Below are 22,148 nucleotides of genomic sequence, written 5' to 3' on the forward strand. Positions count from 1 at the left end.
TTGGGGATAACCACGGTAGAAGAGATTGCTAATTTCAATCTCCTTTCTTCTAGGAAAAAAAAAAAAAAAAACCCTCTGAATTTGAGTCAGGTATATGGACTTCTAGAAACTGTATTTTTCAGCCTCTCTTGCTGCCATGTGTAGCAACATGTTACTAAGTTTTGGTCAATGGGATCACAGAGCCATGTCATTAGATAAAACTATGTACTTACCATTTGCTCTTGCCTCTACTTCCTACTGATTAAATTTACATTGTAACGGTGAGCCAACACTGATCATGTGGATAAAGTATATCCCAGATGATGTTAGAATAACAAGATAGAAGGAATTTATTTCTCTGAGATAAATACCCAGAAGTGCAGTTACTAGACTACACAGTAGATGTATATTTAGTTTTAAAAGAAACTCCCAAACTGTTTTCAGAAGTGGCTGTACCATTTTACATTCCCACCAGCAATGAATAAGTGATCCAGTTTCTTCATACCCTCTGCAACATTTGGTGGTATCGTTGTTTTTTATTTTGGCCTGTACATACCGTCCTAGCACTTATAAGAGTGCCTGGCATGGATCAGGCATTCAAGCGAGGTGCAAAAAAACAAATGCATGAATATATCGAGCACTTACTATGCACTAGGCCCACTGCTATGTGCTTTCGAATGCACTAATCTTTGGAAGTCCTATTAGTGTATCCTTTAGGATAACAATATGCTATGATAAAAGTAAAATAACAGAAGCTTCAACAAAACCAGAAGCTTATTTCTCTTTCACGTAACAGTCTGGGTCTAAAGGATCCAGAGCTGACGTGGTGCTACCACTCTATGGAGATGTAGTTTCTTTCTATTTTATTGCTCTGTGTACTTGGAATGCAGCTTTTATCTCAGGGTCCAAGATGGCAGCTCCAGCCCTTGCCATTATAATTTTTTTGCAGACAAAAGGAAAAGAAAAAAAAAGTATGGAATGCTCTCTTCCTTCTAAAGTCATAGCCCAAGAATTCTCAGGAGGTCCTGCACCTGTCCCCATAGCCAGAATCTAGTCTATTTGGAGCGTTTATTTTTATCATAAATATTTCTACCATAGAAATTTCTGTTACTAAAAAATAATAGGAGAATAGATACCGGGAAGACAACTTAACCACCTTTGTCATAATAATTTAACTAATTATAAATAAAGAAAAATGAAAAATCAGCGGTGTTAATTAAATTTCCTAAGGTCAATAAGTGGGAGTCAGAAGTCAAACCACAGTCTAAACCCAAAGGCTCAGTTCTTTACTATCCTTTACTCCCTTATTGTACTATTATATCCTACTCTGCAGTGATTTATTACATAAAAAAAGAAATTTTTATTTTATAAAACTGTCATAACCCTATCTTCATATCACTGTATAGCAAATTCTTTTGTACCAGTAAGATCTAAATTTTCATGAATGTTAAATTTGTATATTTAGAGCTATTTTCATGTCTGCTCTTTAGAATATACTAACATGGAAAAAATGGTCATATTTCAAGAGTATTCACTGGAAAGAGTATCAAAAAGTTGACAATAAAATACTGACAAATACTGACAAATAAGTACTTCTGCAAATAACTTCCAAATCTTGACCTCTCCCATAATTTCCACATACAATTTTGTTCTTGAAATTAACAACTAAATACATTCAAGTCAGGTAAGCAAAATATACTAAAAAGGTAAGTCAGCAAAGTACAACAAAGCAAATTATATAAGCACTCAAATAACTGGCAAGAGATTCAAAATTAAGCCAAAAACGAACCTGGTTTTAGCCTGCTATATGGTTCATATTCGTGTTCCAAGGCACAAACAATCATTTTCAAAATTCTATGTACCGCACTGCTATCCAAGCGAAAATCAAGAGGACCAATAACAAGGCTTTTGGTAGATTTCTCCTGAACTATGCCCAAATCTTCACTTTTTCCTGAAGAAACATCTTGTTGATTTGCAGAACCTTCAAGAAGCCAAATTTTATATTAATATTTTAAGCATTAATCACTTATAAAAAGTATATATTTTAATATTACTCTGCTCTCATCTTTTCAGCTTATAGCGTAATGCCTTAAAACCAATTCTCCTTCAGCTACATACACAGAACCATGCCAATCTGTAATTTTCTCAGTAGGGATGAGAAGATATTACCACCAAAAAACAACTGATTCAAAAAAAAAATTCTTGTTATTTATTTAATATTATAAAAAAGTGCTACAAAATTGAAATGGTCATTCTCAGAAAATTATTCTCTAAAATCTAATTGCTTACATCCAATAATTCTACACCCAATACTATTATGTTGACTAGGGAAGGGAAACTCTGGAAGAAGTCGCATTTTACTACTGTTTTATCTTACAAGTTTCACTGAAAATTAGATTGTTTAAAATGACACATTCACAGGGTACCTTGAGAGTTTTATAATTAGGACCATGGACATGAACAATAGGTATTAACGTCTTTGAACTCTTTCCAGAGTAAAATTATCATGGCCCTCCTCCATGTTGCAGAATCCAAGTTCTTCAATCTCTTACCTGTCCACATATTGAAGGGAAACAAGGCTGTCTTCTGAAAACAAAAATCTTGGCTCTACCGACGGGTATTTCTCCTTATCTACTACGTACACTCTTTACATTAGAGATTTGGTTTTAATACATAATCCACAATTATAAAGAATATGATAGTTTTTAATTCTTAAGCCATTTTGTTTACTCAAACAAAAATAGGAAAGTTAATCCTTAAAAAATGTAGGAATCAAGAATCCTTCTATTTCAGCATTCTCCTAAATTAACACCAATACTCTCCTATTGGCGTTAATCCAGAACATCCAGATTCAAAAGGGCAATGTCTCTCTCTCATGCTTTTCCTCTATCCAATAACGAATTGTTTCAATTCTCTAAAATCTCTCTGTTGTAGATTACATTTTCAGCTATCTACTTTGCCCATGAACATATGTGCAATAACTCCCTAAATAAAAAAGACAAATAGGTAGTAGTTATAACAATGACAAACATTTCGAATTAAATAAGAAATACTTTGATTTAGTTTTTAAAACATTTGAGTGCTTTCAAGTAGCATAACGAAAACATGATGATTGTCAGAGATGCTTATCAATATCAAGTAGTAGTAAAGGTAATGCATTCATTGAATTTTTATATGCCATTTTATGTGGGTAAAGTAATATTACATTTTTCTTTTTCTTACTTCTTTTACTAGTTTCTTACTGCATTTACTAGCTATTACATTAATTAGAATACTACCATGAACTTACTTAAAACACACCAATCGAATGTTTTCAAAGTTTCAAAATTTACTACAAACTTTGTGAAATTATTAGTTTCATATGCACTTAGATATTCAGATAAAATTTAGGACACTTTTTGATAACTTGGACTATAAAAACAAATAAACAACAAGTCACAACAAATCAAGAATTTTAGATAAAATATTTCTTTAAAGTATTTAAAATTAAGCTCTTGTGAGAATTCAAAATACTTTTCTTAAGATTCTGAACTACAAAAATTTCTACAAATTTTTTGTTTCAAGTAATCCAAGAAAGAAGAAAATCTAAACATAGTAGTTATTAATGTAGAATGTATAATTAGACTAGCTGGGTTCAATTCCACTAACAGGTGTGTGATCTTGGCCGAGTTACTTAACCTATAAGGACTGGCTGTTTCCTCACCTGTAAAATGGGGATAATGTTATCTATCTTACAGGGTTGCTAGGAGGAATAAATAAGCTAATACATGTAAACACTTAGAAACAGCACGTTACACCATTTAAAACCCTTCAATAAATATTAGCTATTATCGCATCACTATCATTATACTGTAAGTGAATACAGACTTGCAATGAGAAACAAACATATGAACACAGCTACCTAAAAGCATGCAAGGAATTAATGAAAACATTATTGAGTGAATGAATGAACACATTTTTAAAGTACATGTGATATTAAGTTAAATTAACAGAATTTTATTATTTTCTAAAAAAAAAATATTTGCTTGCATAATTGAAAGATGTGTAAATGTTAATACAAAAGCAATAAAGTGATTACTACAAATCTCAGAATAACAGTTTCCTTTAGTGATAGGGGAGGAGAGAGTGATAGAAAAGGAACACACAGGCAGCTTATCAGACACTGACATGGTCCTATTTCTTGGCTTATGTGGGGAATACTAGCTCTTTTTAATTCTTTGTTATTCTGTACATAAATGTATAGAACTTTTCTGTTTGTATGTTATGACCTAAAGTTTTGTTAAAAAAAAAAAGTTAAGGACTAGGATATCTATAACATTGTATACTAGTCACAGAAATGGAAAATATGAACAATTCTAGTTATACTACTATCTTCTCAGACAGAAAATAATATAAGCATCCTAGCAAATGTAAATCTATCTTTTAAAAATTGCAGAATCAGCATATGTACAAATAAAATTTTCAGCACCAGGTTTTCTTTATTTGAAAGGTGAGTACTTCATACTCAACCTCCTCACAAGATACTGAATCCATAGCACGTACGCAAGACATTGTACTGAACAAGAAGAAACATACCAGCTTCCATTTGGCAACTACAACACTATAACATCGCTACCTCAATGTCCACAAGTACCTCAAAATACATCATTTCCTCTAAAAGTCTTTTCATGTCTCTATCTCTCATAGTGGTTATCACCATCCACCAACTAATTCAAGACTAAAATCTGAAAAACTATTTAAATTTTACTTTCAAATAAAGCAATGTGCAGACAGTGAGGATTTTAAGCACAGGAATTAAACCAATTTGACTGCAATATGGGTTATAGGAGGGCAAGAGGGAAGAAAGTAAAAAGCTATTCAAATCTAGAGATGACAGCAGATTGGATGAGAGTGATAACAGTGAAGATTATGAGAAGTGAATGAAGCCAAGATATATTCTAGAGATACAATTTGACAAAATATGCTGATGTACTAGACGCTAAGAGACAAAGGAGTGTGTCATGATAATTCCCAGGTTTCCGGCTTGAGCAATTAGAAGGTGATAGAACCATTTTCCAAGAGAAGACAGAAAATAGGGGAGAAGCAGTAGGCAATAGGTGGTCATGGGGATATTAATAATTCAATTTTGGATATATTCGGTTTTGAGATATTTGTGAGAAATGGAAGTGAAGATGTAAAATTGGCAGTGGATATTTAATTCTAAACCTTAAAAAAGATGTTTGGACTAAAAATACAAATATGGTTATCAGCAACATATAGAAGGTACTTAATTCCAAGGAAAAGAATGAGATTTCTTCAGGGAAGAGTTTAGGAAAAGAAGTGAATCCAAGGTTTGATCAATGAGAACACCAACATTCCAAAAGAAAGAAGCAGAAAATTACTACTCTTTCCTTCTGTTAAAACATCTAATAAAACTTAATGATCCTTCGAGATTAGCTCCTCTGTGAAGTCTTCAACCCCATAGACAAAGGTAGTCACCTTCTTACACCTACTATTCTTAATTTGCTATCATTTATTTAAGTAGATAGTTGAATACTACTTAGTGGTTTCTTGAGAAATGTCTGTCTTATTTGCATTCACAGTATCTAATTTATCACCTAAAACACAGAAACTATTTTTTTTTAATATGAAAAATTAACCAAAAAAAATGGTGAACCTATTTCCACTAAGTTTTCAACATGAAAAAAGACTGGAATAATAAGCGTAACATCGTATACTGATGTGCACATAAAATGTCAAATGGTTAAATTTTCTAAAACATAATAAAATTAGAATAAAAGATAAAATAATAAAAGACTAGGTTCCATAGTTCCTAAAAGAATTTATTTCTATTTTTCTGCTTAAAACAACAAATTCTTTTTTAAATAAAAAGATCTCTATAACCTTCAAAATGTATTTACTACAGAAATGTTTATTCTTTTTGACAACTTAATGTAATGAAAAATTTGACATATTAAAATTTTAGTATTTGATACATATGAGAATTCTAGTTGATTATACAAAATGTCTTTTCGATCAGCTTCACAAAGAAAAGATTAAAAATATCAAGAATCTAAGAAAATTAACATGACATTAAAATTCAAAAAGTAACAGAAGGTAAACCTAATGTAACAGAGTACAACCAGTCAAGGACTAATTGATTCTCATACAGATTTCTTTCTGTTGTTCGAGGAAAAGCAAACATGAAAGAAACCAGTACCTTTGCCACTGGTGTTCTCCATTGTATACAGGTAATCCATGTAGAAAGCTCCAAATCTTTGCATTCCAGCTATCTCAGTATATGTCTCCTGCCAACAAAGCAAACAGAACACACCTTGTATAGAAGAGAATTCTGAGTTTAAAATCTAATAAATATGTCAAGAATCAGACACACATCCTTATATAGACTGTGTATCAACTCAAAGGATTACCAAAACCAAAACCAAAAAAAAAAAGTTATCAAAGAATTCACTTCTAAGAAAGGTAATGTTACTCTATTACAGAACACACAAAAAGGCATCCATAATTCTACTAAATATTTTGACCACTTTATCAATAATGTCTGGTTAATGAAGCAGGACAATGAACTCTTTACCTTTATTACCATCACAGAACTGTCTAACAGAGTTAATCCTTGAATATTTCAGTGCACTTTTATGGAACAGTTAAAACACTAAAGATATACTAAAATATTTAAACACATGTTAATTATGCAAATCAAAATTAAATTCTTTACTTTTAACTATAAAAGCAAATCTGTAATGAAGAGGGTTAAAATGTAAATTATTCTATTACACTAATCTTCAGGTAACTTTTTGAATTTTTAAATTTATTCCATAAAAAATACATTAATATAATCTTATAGAAAAAATTCAAACAGTAAGATATATACATAGTAATATGTGAAATTCTTCATCTCTTCCCATAAATCCCACAACCCAAAAGTAACTGAAATTAAAAGAAATATTTCTATATGTATTCTCCATGACTACTTTAACAGTAGGGAATGGATACACACTAACTGTGGCTTCATACTAACGTAGAAACCTTTGTGAACTCTTCAAACCTCCCTAGATGTAGAAGCTGGATGAAAACATTCTAAATGCCATATAAATAGCATTAAGAATATATTATTTAAGAAGATGGCAATCACAAGTATTCATATAGTGTCTACCCAAAAACAGCCTAGAAGTTGGCTCAAATATATATTCTCTGACCTTATGATGAGCTCCGTCCAAGATAAATTCTGCACGAGTACCATTATTTTCTGGGCTTCGGTAATCAAACAATGAATTTGTAAGGTATGTCAAACCTTTCATACTTAAGTTTTCACCACAAATGAAAAAACAGGCTTCCTGAAAATAAATGCAAATATTTTAAACAGGAGAAAAAACTCATTAGACCATTAAAGAAAATAAAACCTTGGTTTTCTCTCATTCGGCAGTCAATAGAAATCACTACAACTTAAACAGTCCTGTAATACAAGCAATGCTGTCTCCATTTTCACTGCCTATTTTGGCAAAGAACACTTTAAGAAACTAAAAAGGAACTCCAAGTAGCTGCCATAAACAAGAAAGAAGAAACATTTATGAATTGGAAACTATTTGGAACTACTGTCCAGGTGTTAAATGCTACCAACTTTCTAAATTCCCTTGAGCTCCATAATTTCTTACAGGGAAAACAGCAAAGTTCTTCTCTTAAGCCAAAGATATATGTAGTCTAACAGATTTTTTGGTATGGTTAAACACTTCAATAAGCACTTCATTACCCCTACATTCTACCCATAAAAAAAAAAAAAAAAAAAGGCGGGAAAAAGAAAAATTTTTTGACTTACGGTTTCACTTCTATTCATATTCTCTTCAAAATCTTTAACACCCATAATTCCTTTAAGGCATATGGCTCTACAACCTACAAAACCAATCTGGCAATCAAAGAAAGGCTCTCCCATCATTAGGGCCTATAAGAGGAAAGGAAACACTGGAACTAAAAACTTGAATTTCATAAAAATGTTATAGGCTCTCTTTGTAGAATTTCTAAATTAGTGGAAACATCTTTAGGAGTATGACCTTTCCAAATTTATTCTCCTCAGATCATAAACCCTATAAAGTAAGAAACTTCTTACTTGCCCATGTATCCTCAATAACTGGTACTTCATAAACATTAATCCACAAATACATATGAGCACATACATGTTAAGTGAAAAAATGTTGCATATTACAGTAAAATCTTTGTTAAAATAATTATTTCAACCAATACTACTATTAAAATAGAAATATGAAACTATAAATGTATTTTAAACATACCACTTATGATAAAAACCTGCATTTATTAAATATTAACTTTAAGGACCATTTAAAAGATTTTACAAATATATGTTCAATGCTGAAACATTACCTCGACTGTAGTTCCTTCTTGTTCCCAACACAATATTTCTTTAGACTTTACTTTCTGAGGGCTGTAATAACTACTCTCAGCTTGCATTTCAGTGAGCTAAAAAACAGTATAAGAATATTAAGTAAGTCAAATTAGTATTAAATAGCAATAAATTGTCAATATTATAATGAATTGACGGAAATGAGCCTAATTTTAAGATTCGGGAAATTTAATTATTAAGCAAGAAAACAGGTGGAACAAAAACAGCTATAACAGATTATCCATGGTATAAAGGTTGAATATGCTAGTCTAAGCTCAGAGAATTTAAATGCCACCTTATTTTTATTTAACTTTTTTCTTAATACTATTGCTTAAAAAGGTGAAAGCTATGCAGCTATAACAGTCCCATAGTCATAAAATGGTTCCTATATTCTACCAAAATTGTACATATATTTTAACTTCATTTTATATTCACTAACATATTCAATCAGATTTAGTTCAATCATTTTCAAGATTTCCCCCTATTTGTAATTTAAAAAAAAATGCTGTGAAGAAACACAAATAGATTCGACAAACTCTTTCTAGTGCTATGAAAGAAGTAGGTTCATGGGCGTTTATTTCCAAAGTGTGTGTCTCAGAGATTCATCCAATTATGCAACAAATACTTACTTGAGTGCCTGCTAGATAACAAGTACTAACCCAGATGCTGACAAAAGAAAAAAATATTCTTGCTCCCCTGAAGCTTACAACATATTATTTGTAATTATCCAAAAATTAGCTAATTTAAAATATTTTTAAAAGGTATTTTTCTAAATGCAATGTGGTATACTGGTTTAGATCACGTAATAGATAAAGGACATTATGAAATTCAATTAAAGTCTGGAATTTAACAGTAATACACTAATGTTGGCTTCCTAGTTTTGACAAATGTACCGTGAAAACATAAGAGGTTAACAATAGGGGAACAGTGTAAGAAGTATATGTGAACTTTCTGTACTATCTTTACAACTATTCCAAAATAGTTATTTTTAAAAACTGGTTTTCTGCTCATGTTTGCAATGATTCAGTGACCCTTATTCTTGTAAAATGAATATACATTCTTCAAACTTAAATGTAAAGTCAAAGATCACATTAAAATATATATGTATAACTTAGGTCAAATAGAAGTCAATGAACCAAAAGTTATGATTTTAAGTATGACAACCTCCTTATACTGAGAATCAAGTAATAAATCTCATTTTTTTACAACAAAAAGTTTTTTATATAAGCCCTTATTTCTTGGATGCTTCCAGGACTGGTACACACATGTTGCAGTTTTCATCTACAATTCTATAATCTAAAATGCTTAAGTAAAATTGAATATTTTAAACTTGATCACCTTTCAGCTGTCTACAATTATTGCAGAGAAAAAGCAATTAATTGATTAAAAGGACTCAGACATTACAAGAACAATTTTCAACATTATATTTTAAATGTTCCTTTTAATTTGGCATGATTTTCGTTGGATTCATATCAACTGTTCAGAATGCTAATGTAGAAACATGACCTTATTTTCTGACCAAAATATAAACCACAAATTAATTCCATACATTCTTCAAATCCAAGCTCAACAATGAATTCTAATGTTTTCCTCCTAAATATCAACACATTTCCTTAGAGAAACCTAAGACATAAATGTTTCAAACTTTTAAAAAGATTTATTAACTAATGACAAATATTGCCTCAGAAGTCTATAAAATGTTTTATATATAAATGCCTATTCTGACTCAGTTTAATACAATTCTTCTCATCAATGAAGTTAATAGAAATATAGAAACATACCAGAATAATTTCAAATTTAAAATAGGCAAAAATCATCAGAAAATTCTTTACTAGCAATCCTTAACATCTTTCACCAACTTAGTTTAAAAATAACTTCCTAATTTGGGTCATGTAAAGCTGGCAATATATCGTACAATAGTTGGCAACAGCTGGCTTTTTATTATATTTAAATATTTTATTGTTTTATCATTTTAAATAATCCAGACTGATACATATTCCTTTAGCTTGATCAAAAGCAAATTAGTAAATTTCACCTAAAATTTTCTAATAAAATAAGAAAACAATTTGTTTTGGTAAAAGTGTTCAAAAATAATAAATTATGGTGTTAAAAGAGCACAGCTAATGTATACATTTGTTATTTTTTCCCAAACTTCGTGAGCAAAAAAAAAAAAAATCTTTTAAATCAATCATGCCATGACTGAACTTCTGTTGCAACTTATTCTTTGTATTTTTCAGCTTTCGTCATATTAGAAAATGCTAAATTTTAATTAGAAAACTCCTTAAAGACTATTAAAGACTATTTTAAAATAATTTTAATCTAAATAAAAAAGAAAAAATATATTTTATCTACCATCTGCTGTAGTTATAAATTGTAAAGTTTTACTTATTGAAAAAACTTATTTCAAGTAGTTAACAAATAATCCAAGCAAAATTAAAACACCATGAGAAACTTAGTTTTGTTTTGTTTTGTTTCACTACTATATCTCCAGTATCTAACAAGTTGCCTGGAAAAATATGTGTAATACTACCTCACAGGTTAGACACATTGAGTTTACATCCTTCAGAAAAATGCCTCCATGAAAAAAATAAAGCAAAGACAAAATTGGACAGATAAAAGTCGGGGGGGGGGGATTTGAAAAATTTTAGAATACAGAAAGCAGATGAGATGGGTAGATGGATGGATTTATTCAACAGATATTTCTTTGTTGAATATGTACCAGGCAATTTCCAAGAGCTAGAGATACAACTAACCTTAAAAATTACCATTTACTGAGTTTGGTATACAATAAAAAGAATATCTACAATTTTCTGAAAAGGCTATTATTCCTTCATCTGTTGATGGGAATTTGGGCTGTTTTAACTTTCTGACAACTGTAAACAGTGCTTTTATTAATATTTATGTACATCTACTTGAGTACAGTTTTCAATTCTTTTGAGTATATAGCTAGGAGTAGAATAGCTGGATCATATAATTTTATGTTTAACTTATTGAGAAACCATTAAACTGTTTTCCACAGTGATTGTGCCATTTTACATTCCCACCAGTCTTCCCATCTATTTTTAACCAACTCCAACTAAGTATGATTCCACTGGTGTCAAATCACAGTTCTGGTCAAGATCATCAACAATTTCCATATTGCCCAATCCAATGATCTATTCTCACAAATGACATACTCCCTCCACTTTAAAATATGCAGGACACTTAACTCCCAGACATTCTCTACTTGTTTTTTGCCTACATCACTCACTGGTCACTTATTTTCAGTTTCCCTAGCTATTTCTTCCTCATCTTTCCAAATATTTAACATCACAGTGCCCCAGAGCCTGATCCTAGAATCACTCCTTTTTTCTATCTACACTGATTCCAGTCTTAATAAAATCATGACACTCAAATTTACAGACTCGGATCAAATTTCTAAACTTCAGATTCATAAATCCAACCAGATAGCTCTATGTGTATAGTGGGCATCTTATACTTGTCCAAAATCAAACTCCTGATATTTATTTCGAATCTAATCTCCTCACAATCCTCATTTCAGAAAATTTAGAACTCAACGCAGAAGTCATCCTTGGATCCTCTTTACTCACTTATATCGCAATAAAATCTATCAGTAAGTTCTGTCCTCTTGACCTTCAAAACAAATCCAAAATCCAGTTACTTTTACCACCTCCACTTGCTACCACCCTAATCCAAGCCAACATCATCTATTGCTTGAAAACTGCAATCCTTTCTGTTCTCCTTCTGCTTTTGTTCCCTTATAATCTATTTTCAACTCCGTAACCAGAGTGATGCAGTCAAGAACATAACTCAGATCATTCTATAACTACTAAAAATCATCCAAAAACTTCCTATTGCACTCTAGATTCATGAAAAAGTCCCTAAAATGACCTACATGGTATTATAAGTATGTTCTTCTCCCAACCCCATTACCTCTCTGACTTGATTTTGCACTACACTGCCACATTAGCGCAACTACTACTACTACTAGCCCTACTACTCCTTGCTGTTCCTTGAACTTTGGGGGCTTTCATTGCTGTTCCTAGAATGTTCACTGCCACATATCTATAAAGCTTCCTCTTTCATGGATGGATCTTTGCTTAACTATTCCCCTCCTAATGGGCATACTATACCTATCTTCCTTTCCTTCCTTCTTTCCTTCCTTTCCTTTTCTTCCCCTCTTCCCTTTCCTTCCTTCCTTTCCTTCCCTTTCCTCCTTTTCTTTCTTCCATATTTACTTATAACAATTCATGTTTTAAGAACAAGGGATTTATATCCAATCTGTGGTATCTCTACAGTCACAGCAAAACCTAGCACACAGATGGTATTAACATATATTTGTTGAATGAATTAAATACTGTTCAGGAATATTACATGTGTGGTAAAACTATTATAAAAAGCCAAGGAATAAATAACCTAAAATTAAGGTTGGATTATATTCAAGGGGAAGAAAAGACAAAATATGATCAAAAAAGAACATATAAGAGGTGCCAAAGTACTAGTAATTTTATTTCTTAAAATAAAAGGGTGTCAGTTTATTATTCTTTAACCTGAAAATAACTACTGTATAATCTCTTCTGAATATATATTTTACATGTATTTGTTAAAATGAAGTGGTCAAAGTATGTTAAACACTGCAAAAAAATAAATAGATGAGGACCTAGATAAAAAATTGGACTGTCTTAAAGAGTGAAAGAGAGGAAAGAGAGAAACTTATATAAACAACTCTTTTAAAGAAATTCAGTAATGAAAGTACAAAGATGAAACAGTAGCTGGAAGGGTACATGAATGCAAAGGAGATTTTTTATGTGCATTTCTTTTTTAATGAAAATATTAAGGCATCTTTGTATGCCAATTTAAAGATTTAGTAGAGAAAGAAAAACTTTCCATGAAGCTGATTTAAAAAAATAAATAGAGAAGGCCTTAAGAAGATGAGATCAAAATTGAGAGAATTCAGATGAGGGGACACATATCTTTATAAAGTAAGAATTGTTAGACTGTATCTTAACCCTACTAAGGGTAAAACAAACTTTAAGCTAGATCTGTGCTCAAAATCAAAATTTAAGTATTAAGTTGAGAGAGACAAGAACAGCAAGAAAAAGAAAACCTACTTTGAAAGTCACAGTTGCCTTTGTACAATAAAATCCTATAGAAACAATAGGATCCTTCAAAGTCTGTGCTTTTTGCTGTTGCGTGGTTGACGGAGAATCAATCCCAAGGTAGTCTTCCTCACCATCATCATAACTCACAATTGCAGGCACAAAGGACCAGGCCCATGATACCCATCCCTGTGGTTGTTCATCCTCTTGCTGTGAATACAACTCTTGGCCTTTATACTGCATATCTATTCTTGTTTCATCTCCAACACCTATCATCAAAATAAAGTCATTTTAAATAAATCAAAGGGATTTAACTAAGTGGAAAATTAGGAAGGTAAATTCTATAAAAATGTATCTTGCACATCTTTCTTTCTACCTGTAAAGTATAACGACATCGTACATTGGTTATTATTATTTGAAGCCAATAATTTAACATTACCACTTTTAAGTTTCTATATGTGGTACTGTATCAATCTCCTTTCAAAGGCCACAATTAACGTTATATAGGAAGTAGTTTATCATATAATTTTAAATGGATTTGATAAATACAAAGAATAAATTCATCCTTTGGCATTTTATTCATTAAACAATAATAATAATAAAAAGTACATCTCAAAAATAAGATTAAAGTGCTAAAAGAAAAAAAAGCAAAACAAAAAACAAAAAAAAAACAACTAACTTCTCTCGGAAATATAATATCAGAAAGATCCAAGAAAATTCATTTATTTCCTGATGCACTCAATGAAAAAAAGAGACTGGCAAGTGTTCCTTGGCAGAATGCACACCCTAAAAAAAGAATTATCCCAAAAGATGAAAGTAAATGTACAATGAAATTATTCTTACATGTAGTTGAGAAAAATAATAGTCTTGATGACTATTATTAGTGGGTAATATAAATTAGGATCTCTCCTAGTCTACAGATGAAAACTTATAGCAAAACAATTTTATTGGGTTACAAATTGGCAGACTAAGGATTTAAATTCCAACCAGTCTAACTCATTCTAGCTTTGTAAAGATAAATTCCAGCAAATTCTCTTAACATTATCCTAACGATACAAACAAGAGTCATATTCATGGACTTTAGAGAAAAAAATTTTTTTTAAAAAATCTAGGTATAATTCACAATAGCCAAGATATGGAAACAACCAAAATGCACAATGACAGATGACTGGATAAAGAAGTTATGGTTCATATATACAATGGAACATTACTCAGCCATAAAAAAATGAAATCCTACCATTCCCAACGACATGGATAGACCTAGAGGTTATTATGATGAGTGAAATAAGTCAAAGAAAGATAAATACCATAAGATTTCACTTATATGCAGAATCCAAGGAATAAAAAGAACAAGCTAATCAAAAACAGACTCACGAATATAGAGGACAATCTGGAGACGGCCAGAGGGGAGTAGGGTTGGGAGACTGAGGGAAAGCTGGGAAGGATTAAAGTACAAAATAGTAGTTGATAGATGGTGACAGAGATGGGGAGCACGGTATTGCAGACAATAGTAATGTAATGGTTATGTGTAGAGCCAGAAGGGTGATACAGAAATTGGGGGGTCATTTTAAAAACTATATAAATGTCTAACCAATGCACTGTATACTTGAAACTAATAAGAAGCTAAAAAATATATATGGTATAAGAAGCCTCCAGCAAATTCAAGCATATCTACTCTTTAGTAATAAATCTATAAATACATGCACACTATTAAATATCATCCTCACTCAGATCCACTTCTAGCTCTTCTTGCTAGAAAAACTATTTCACTTTTTTAGTCCTATGAAAGGAGACTCTTAGAGCATCCTACACTTACAGGTTACAATACATGGCCATTTACCTTCTTCCATCTGGAAAGGAAAAGACTTAATAAGTAGTAATTAGAGTACCTACAATATAGTACTAAAATATAGTACCAAGAGGCCTTAGCCATTTTACTTCAAAATAAATGATAAAAGTTGCAAATCTAGAAAATGTTCTGCATAATCTTATTATCCAGCTGTTTGAGCATAAACATTATATAAATATCTATTGAGAACTAAATAAAGCCTGTCATTAACCATCCCTAATAAGATCGCAAATTGGAGACCATTACTGAATATCATCGTGGTTTTAAGTCTGGCCACCTCAACTCAGGTTGGTTCCACAGAGCTGGACTTGACACTTCTTGCCTAACTCACTAAAACAGAAGTATTCATTCACTGCTTAATCTTTTGAAAAAAAAGAAACATCACTAAGAGAGGTCTGAGAAACCAGTCACCATAATTAATACTTAATATTAGTAAAAAAATAAGGCAGATTTTGATGAAAGATGCTTTTGAAGTTCTGAGTCTTTGTTCACTGCCTTGTAAAAGAATGAATTAGGGTCTGAAAAGAAAAAATCATCTCCTTGATCTATGGTCAGAATTTCCTAAAATATTATTTTCCTTTGAAATAGTACATTTTAACCTGGAGCCCTTTGAAAGAATTCAGGAATTCCATGAATTTCAACAGAAAAATATATATTAATTATTTAACTAAAATGTAGCATTCTTTTAATTGTAAACTGTAACAAATCACAATCGTATCAGCAGTACCTTCAATTCTAATAAGATTATGCAGAAGTCAGTTTTAACAAATAATGACTGTGAAGCTATCTCTAAATTTCATTTACACACATTACTACTTTGAAATGAGGATAGCTATTAGATTTCCTGCCATATTTTGTTATTTAATACGTTAACATAGAAGCACATTTAAAAATATACAACAAAAAAGATAAAATATATGAAATTATGATTTAAGGACATGAGTCATGAGAGATAGGAAACAAGAGAAATGAGCTCTATGATGGACCCAGTTTACTGCCTGGAAGAAGTTTCTAAAGTCAAAGCCAAGAAAGCGGGAATCTGAGCAGACCTCAAGAGCCTACTTCGGTGAGTAGTGAGTCCAGGAAGATGAAGATGCCTAGGGTAGAGTATCAAACAAGAAAGACCTCCTGAGATCTGCAGAGGGTCCCACTCCAGTCTACAGCTGAGTATTAATCAGTTTCAAGTAAGGAAACTACAGAGGCCATGAAAAGAACCACCAGAAAGAAGCAAAGCAAACATTCCCCAAGCTTACACAGAATTGAGAATAGTTTTTGTTCCCACCAGCAAGAAAGAAAAACTTCTAATTCAGAGGGCATCAGGCAAAGTATGCAAAAAGGTAATTGTCTCAACAAAACTGGGACAAAACTGGGCTTATGCTCATGGTTGCTCTGATCTCATCTAAAAAAACCTTTAAAGCAAAATGTAAATGAATTAAATTGTTTCCAAGTAACTAAACTGTTTGCTAGAATATAAAAATATCCAGCACTCAACAGGAAATTTTCACAGTATCTGGTATCCAATTAAAAATTATTTATTGGTCATGTAAAGAAGGAAAACGTAACATGGAATGAGAAAAAATGTCAGTCAACAGACAAAGACCTAGGAATTACACAATTCACAGCAACAGTAAACGAGGACATTAAAACAGCTATATAAATAATAAGCAATACATGAGAAAGCATAAACAAAAAAAGATGACAGATATACTTTTTAAAAATCCAAACTGAACTTCTAAAGATGAAAAGTACAGTATCTGAGATGAAATATAAACTAGATGGGATTAACAAGAGATCAGATACAGAAAATTAGTAAACTTGAACAGAAACAGAAACTAACAAAAATGAAACAAAAGTAAAAAAAATAAATAAACAGAGCATCAAAGAGCTGTCGAACTTCAAGTAGTTTAATATCCATGTAATTGGAGACCCTGAAAGAAGAGAAAGGGGAACTTAAAAAGATACTTGAAGAAATAAAGTCCCAAATTTTTCTAAGTATATATGAAAACTATAAACCCACAGATCTAAAAACTTCAATGTATTCCAAGCACAAATAACATGAAAAAATAACACCAGGGCATATCAAAACTAACATGATGGAAAACTTCTGAGAATAGGTTCATAGACTTTATCAGCATGTCAAAGGAATCCATAGCACACACACACAAAAAAAAAATGATTAAGGATCTCTGGTTTAGAAAGATGAGAAAACTAATTCAGACTCCTCTGGAAGCAAATAGTAGAGTTGCTTTCTCCGTTCTTTTTAACATACAAGAAAAACCTAGTCACTTTCTTAGATCACAGAAAACAATAGTAATAAAGGAAATATTTAAAAATTATATTTCAACAATATTTAAAACTTCTGCTCAAGACACCTTTAAAAAATGAATTAGGCAAGTCACAGACTGGCAAAAAAAAATTCCCAAAAGATGTATATGACAAAGGACTTGAATTTAGAATACATAAAGAACTCCTACACATCAGTAATGAAACTCAAAAAGGTTTAAAAATAGGCAAATATTTAACATATACTTCAGAAAGATAGACATATTAATGTTAATAACCAATGAAAAGCTCGAAATAATTGCTGAGAAATGCAACTTAAAACAAGATACAACACATTCATCAGAATGGCAAAAAGTAAAGAAAGACTGATAACACCAAATGTTGACAAGGATGTGGAGCAACTGAAACTCTCATACACTGTTGATGGGAATGTAAAATGGCATAATCGCTTTGGGAAAAAAGTCTGGTAGTTTCCTTAAAAAAAAAAAAAATCTAAAAATACAATTGCACTCTTAGGTATTTACCCAAGAGAAAGAACAGCACATGTCTACAAGAGACTTACAGAAGAATGTTCAGAGCAGCTTTATGGCTATTTATATTAGCCAATACTGGAAACATCCCCAAGTATCCATCAATAGGGGAATGGCCAAATAAACTATGGTATATACATACGGTATATTCCTACAACATACCTAACAATAAAAAAGGAGATAATTACTGATACATGCAACAACATAAAACCCAAAAATATTATGCCTTTTAGGGCAGTGATAATACTCCTCTGTATGATATCATAATGATGGATGCAAGTCATTATACATTTGTCCAAACCCAGAGAATTTAAGACACTAAGAGTGAATGGTAATGTAAACTATGAACTCTGGGTGATGAAGATCTGTCAATGAAGGCTCATCAATCACAACAAATGCGTCACCTTCTGGAAGGAATGTTGGTAATGGGGGAAGACTATGCATGAGTGAGGACAAAAGGTATATGAGAAATCTCTATACCTACCCTTCAATTTTGCTGTAAATCTAAAACAGGTCCAAAAAAATAAAGTCTTAACCCTTTTTTAAAAATATAAACATTATTCTTAATTTAAAAAAGAACACTTTCACAAGAGAGTACATACTGTATGATTCCGTTTACACAAAATTCTGCAACAAGTAAAACTAATCTATGGTTTCTTTAAAAATTCAAAACAGTGTTTTCCTGAGCAGAGGGGCAGTGGAGAATGACTGGAAAGGGCATGAGAGAACTTTTTGAGATGTTAATGATCTATATCTTGATGGGTATTTTGCGTCACACAAGTGTATGCATTTCTCAAAACATGCTGAATAGTGTACTTAAGATTTAGACATTACGTTTTGTAAATTTAACCTTAAAAAAAAGAGAGAGTCAATAAATACAAACTCTAACAATATGCTGCTGAAGTCTAGGGATGAAGTGTACTGATATCTGTAAGTTACTTTGAAAGGCATCAAAAAGATTGGTTGAATTGATAAAGAGGGAGAGATGTTAGATAAAGCAAATGTAACAAGCTACTAATTGTAGAATCTAGATAATAAGTATGTGATGTGTTGACTGGATAATATTCAACTTTTCTCTACATTTGAAATTTGTCATAATAGCATGCTGGAAAAAAAATGAATTGAGTACCTCCTACGTGCTAGCTTTTGTTCCAGGTGTTAGACATTGTTCTTGTCTCAGGAGTTCATTGTTTGACAAGAATTGACTGTCTAGAGTGAAATAAAGGTATGTTTTATACCTATATGTGACTATTAATGTTGTTTCCTAAGTCTTTTTTAATGTGATAAGATTTTTAATAAGCAATAATTTAAATACTATAAAACTTGGCTGTTAAAAATGTGTAATTCAGTGGTTTTTAGTATAGTCACAAAGTTGTGCAACCATTAGCACTATCTAATTTTGAACATTTTCATCACTCCAAAAAGAAAACCTCTACCCATTAGCACGCACTCCACATTCCCTCCTCCCTACCACCCCACCCTGTTTACTAATCTCCTTTCTGCTTTTATGGAATGCCTACTATGTACATTTCATATAAATGGAATCATACATTTCTTTTTGACTGGCTGTTTCCACTTAAAATAATGTTTTCAAAGTTCGTCATGTTGCAGCATGTATCAGTATTTCATTCCTCTGTATATCTGAATATTATTCTACTGTACAGATATACCACAATTGTTTATCCATTCACCAGCTGATAAACATTTGAGTTCTTTCTACCTTTTGATTATGCTGCTGTGAACATTCTACACGTTTTTATGTGGACATATGTTATCAACTCTCCCAGGAGTAGATTTACTGGGTCATATGGTCTAATACTATGTTCAATTTCTTGAAGGAAGAACCAGATTGTTCCAAAGCAGTTATACCATTTTATACTCCCAGTAGAAAGATATCAGGGTTCCAATTCCTCCACATACTTGCCAACACTTGTTATTATGCAAATCCCTTTGATAAGAGCCATTCTAGTGGTATCTCATTGTGGTTTAGATTTGCATTCCCTGTCATGACTAATGATGCTGAACATCTTGTGCTTATTGACTATTTGGATAAATGTCTATTCAGGTCTTCTGCTCATTTTTTAATAAGGTTATTTGTTCCTAACTTTTAAATGTCCTTTTCTAAAGGCTATATGTATAGAAATTAATCGTCTCCAAATTTCTCCTGAGTCTCAGACTCTTGCCAAGTCAATCATTCTTTTCATCCTCTTTTTACTTCAGATATTCATACCTCTATTTAATTAAACACACTATTATTCTACCATACATCATGCTTAATAGTTCACATGTCTGTCCACTCCATTTTATCTTAATATTTTAAGGGAAGAGAACACATCTTTTCATCTCTATATTTTCCTACATTACCAACGATAATGTTTTACACACTAGGCTTCATTAAAACAATAATAAATTGAAAACAAGTTAATCTAAGTATCTAAGTATACATCAATGAAGAAAATAATTCATTAATACTCCAATTAATTAACTAGGTATTCTACAATGAAGTATATAGTTAAGTATAATTAATTACATATAATAATTATGTATTAAGTACATGTAACAAGTAGTTATAATAACTCTTGGTGAGTCTTTGCAGAAAAATTACTAATACTATAATATCCTAAAATCTTGAGGTTAAACTACCTTAACTTTTATAAAATATACATTCTGAACACTTATACCTATGAGAAATATTAAGGTTATTTTTAGCACGCAGAAAAAATAAAATCAGAATAGTATCCAACATGTAGAAAATTTAAAAAAAATCAAAGTGATGTCATACAATTAAAATAAAATCATCCATCACATGAGAACAGTGCAAAAATCAAAAATGCATTTTTAAACGATGAAAACACTTTCTAAGAATAGGTCTAAAATAAAATTTTTATTATATTTACCTGTAAAGTTTCCTAACGTATCTTTATTTTGACAGGTAGAATCTTCCGTTTCTCCATCTTTAAAATTGCCTATTTCTCCATAGTAAAGAGCAATCCCAAGTTGCATTATACGGATAAACATAGGCAGTTGTTGATCTGTGATAGAAAGCTTCAAACTCTCTACTAAAGTATGAATCTATATTTTGAAAAAATAAAAACATCAACGAAATCATGTTCAAAGGAAGTATATTTTAACATAAGCATAAAAATGTTAAGTCTTAAATAGAATACAATGAGAAACAATAATGTCCCAAACATTTCTAATATTTAAGCCAAAATAATAGTTTATTTTAAAATCTTAGGAATTAAACAAATGTTGCCATTATCAATAAACTTTAGATAGAAACTATATTAAGCCAAATGACATAAATGCAAATAGAAATAATAATGAAAGGATACAGTTACACTACATTTCCATATAACTATTCCAGAAGAAAAAAGTTACGTAACTAAAATAGAGTAGTTCCCCTCTTATCCACAGGGGATTTGTTCCAAGACCTCCAGCGGCTGCCTGAAATCCTGGATAGTACTGAATCTTATATATATTATGTTTTTTCATAAACATACATATATTTTCACTTCAAGGAAGCACCTGAAGGCTTCTCTTTGGCATACTCAAATTGCCAGGATCACGATTCTAATGCTTTGTGGCATTAAGTAAAATAAGGGTTATTTGAACACAAGCACTCCAAGACCACAACAGTCAATCTTATAACCAAACTTCTAAGTGACTAATGGGCAGGTAGCATATACAACATGGATAAGCTAGAAAAAGGGATGATTCACATACCAGGTGAAATGAAGCAGGGCAGAGTGATTTCATCACACAACTCAGTGTGCAATTTAAAACTTAGAAATGGTCTATTTCTGGAATTTTCCATTTAATATTATATTTTTGGAACAGAGTTGACTGCAGGTAACTGAAACTGTAGAAAGTGTAGCCACGAATAAGGGGGACCTACTGTACCACTCTACAATGTTAAGATTATGATAGTACTTCCCCAAAACCTGAAAGATCTGTTACGACCAAGAATAAAAGTTTCATGGTGTCATTTTAGTAAAATTTAAATCACAAATCAC

At 31.4% G+C, this 22,148-nt stretch overlaps 1 protein-coding gene across 1 annotated transcript in view; it reads right to left on the bottom strand.

The window, feature by feature from the left end:
* The window catches only part of VPS13B (vacuolar protein sorting 13 homolog B), a gene marked incomplete at its 3' end in the record, with an annotated part of 647,903 nt that overhangs the window by 566,982 nt on the left and 58,773 nt on the right, over positions 1–22,148 (bottom strand). The window contains exons 7-13 of the mRNA XM_025050073.1: positions 21,030–21,204; positions 13,483–13,739; positions 8,353–8,448; positions 7,793–7,915; positions 7,176–7,313; positions 6,179–6,266; positions 1,769–1,960 (exon numbers count right to left, since the gene is read on the bottom strand). Coding sequence (XP_024905841.1) covers positions 1,769–1,960; positions 6,179–6,266; positions 7,176–7,313; positions 7,793–7,915; positions 8,353–8,448; positions 13,483–13,739; positions 21,030–21,204 — 1,069 coding nt within the window. The remainder of the gene's footprint in view (positions 1–1,768; positions 1,961–6,178; positions 6,267–7,175; positions 7,314–7,792; positions 7,916–8,352; positions 8,449–13,482; positions 13,740–21,029; positions 21,205–22,148) is intronic.

Source organism: Pteropus alecto, unplaced genomic scaffold, assembly GCF_000325575.1.
Source record: "Pteropus alecto unplaced genomic scaffold, ASM32557v1 scaffold164, whole genome shotgun sequence".
Classification (NCBI taxonomy): Eukaryota; Metazoa; Chordata; class Mammalia; order Chiroptera; family Pteropodidae; genus Pteropus; species Pteropus alecto.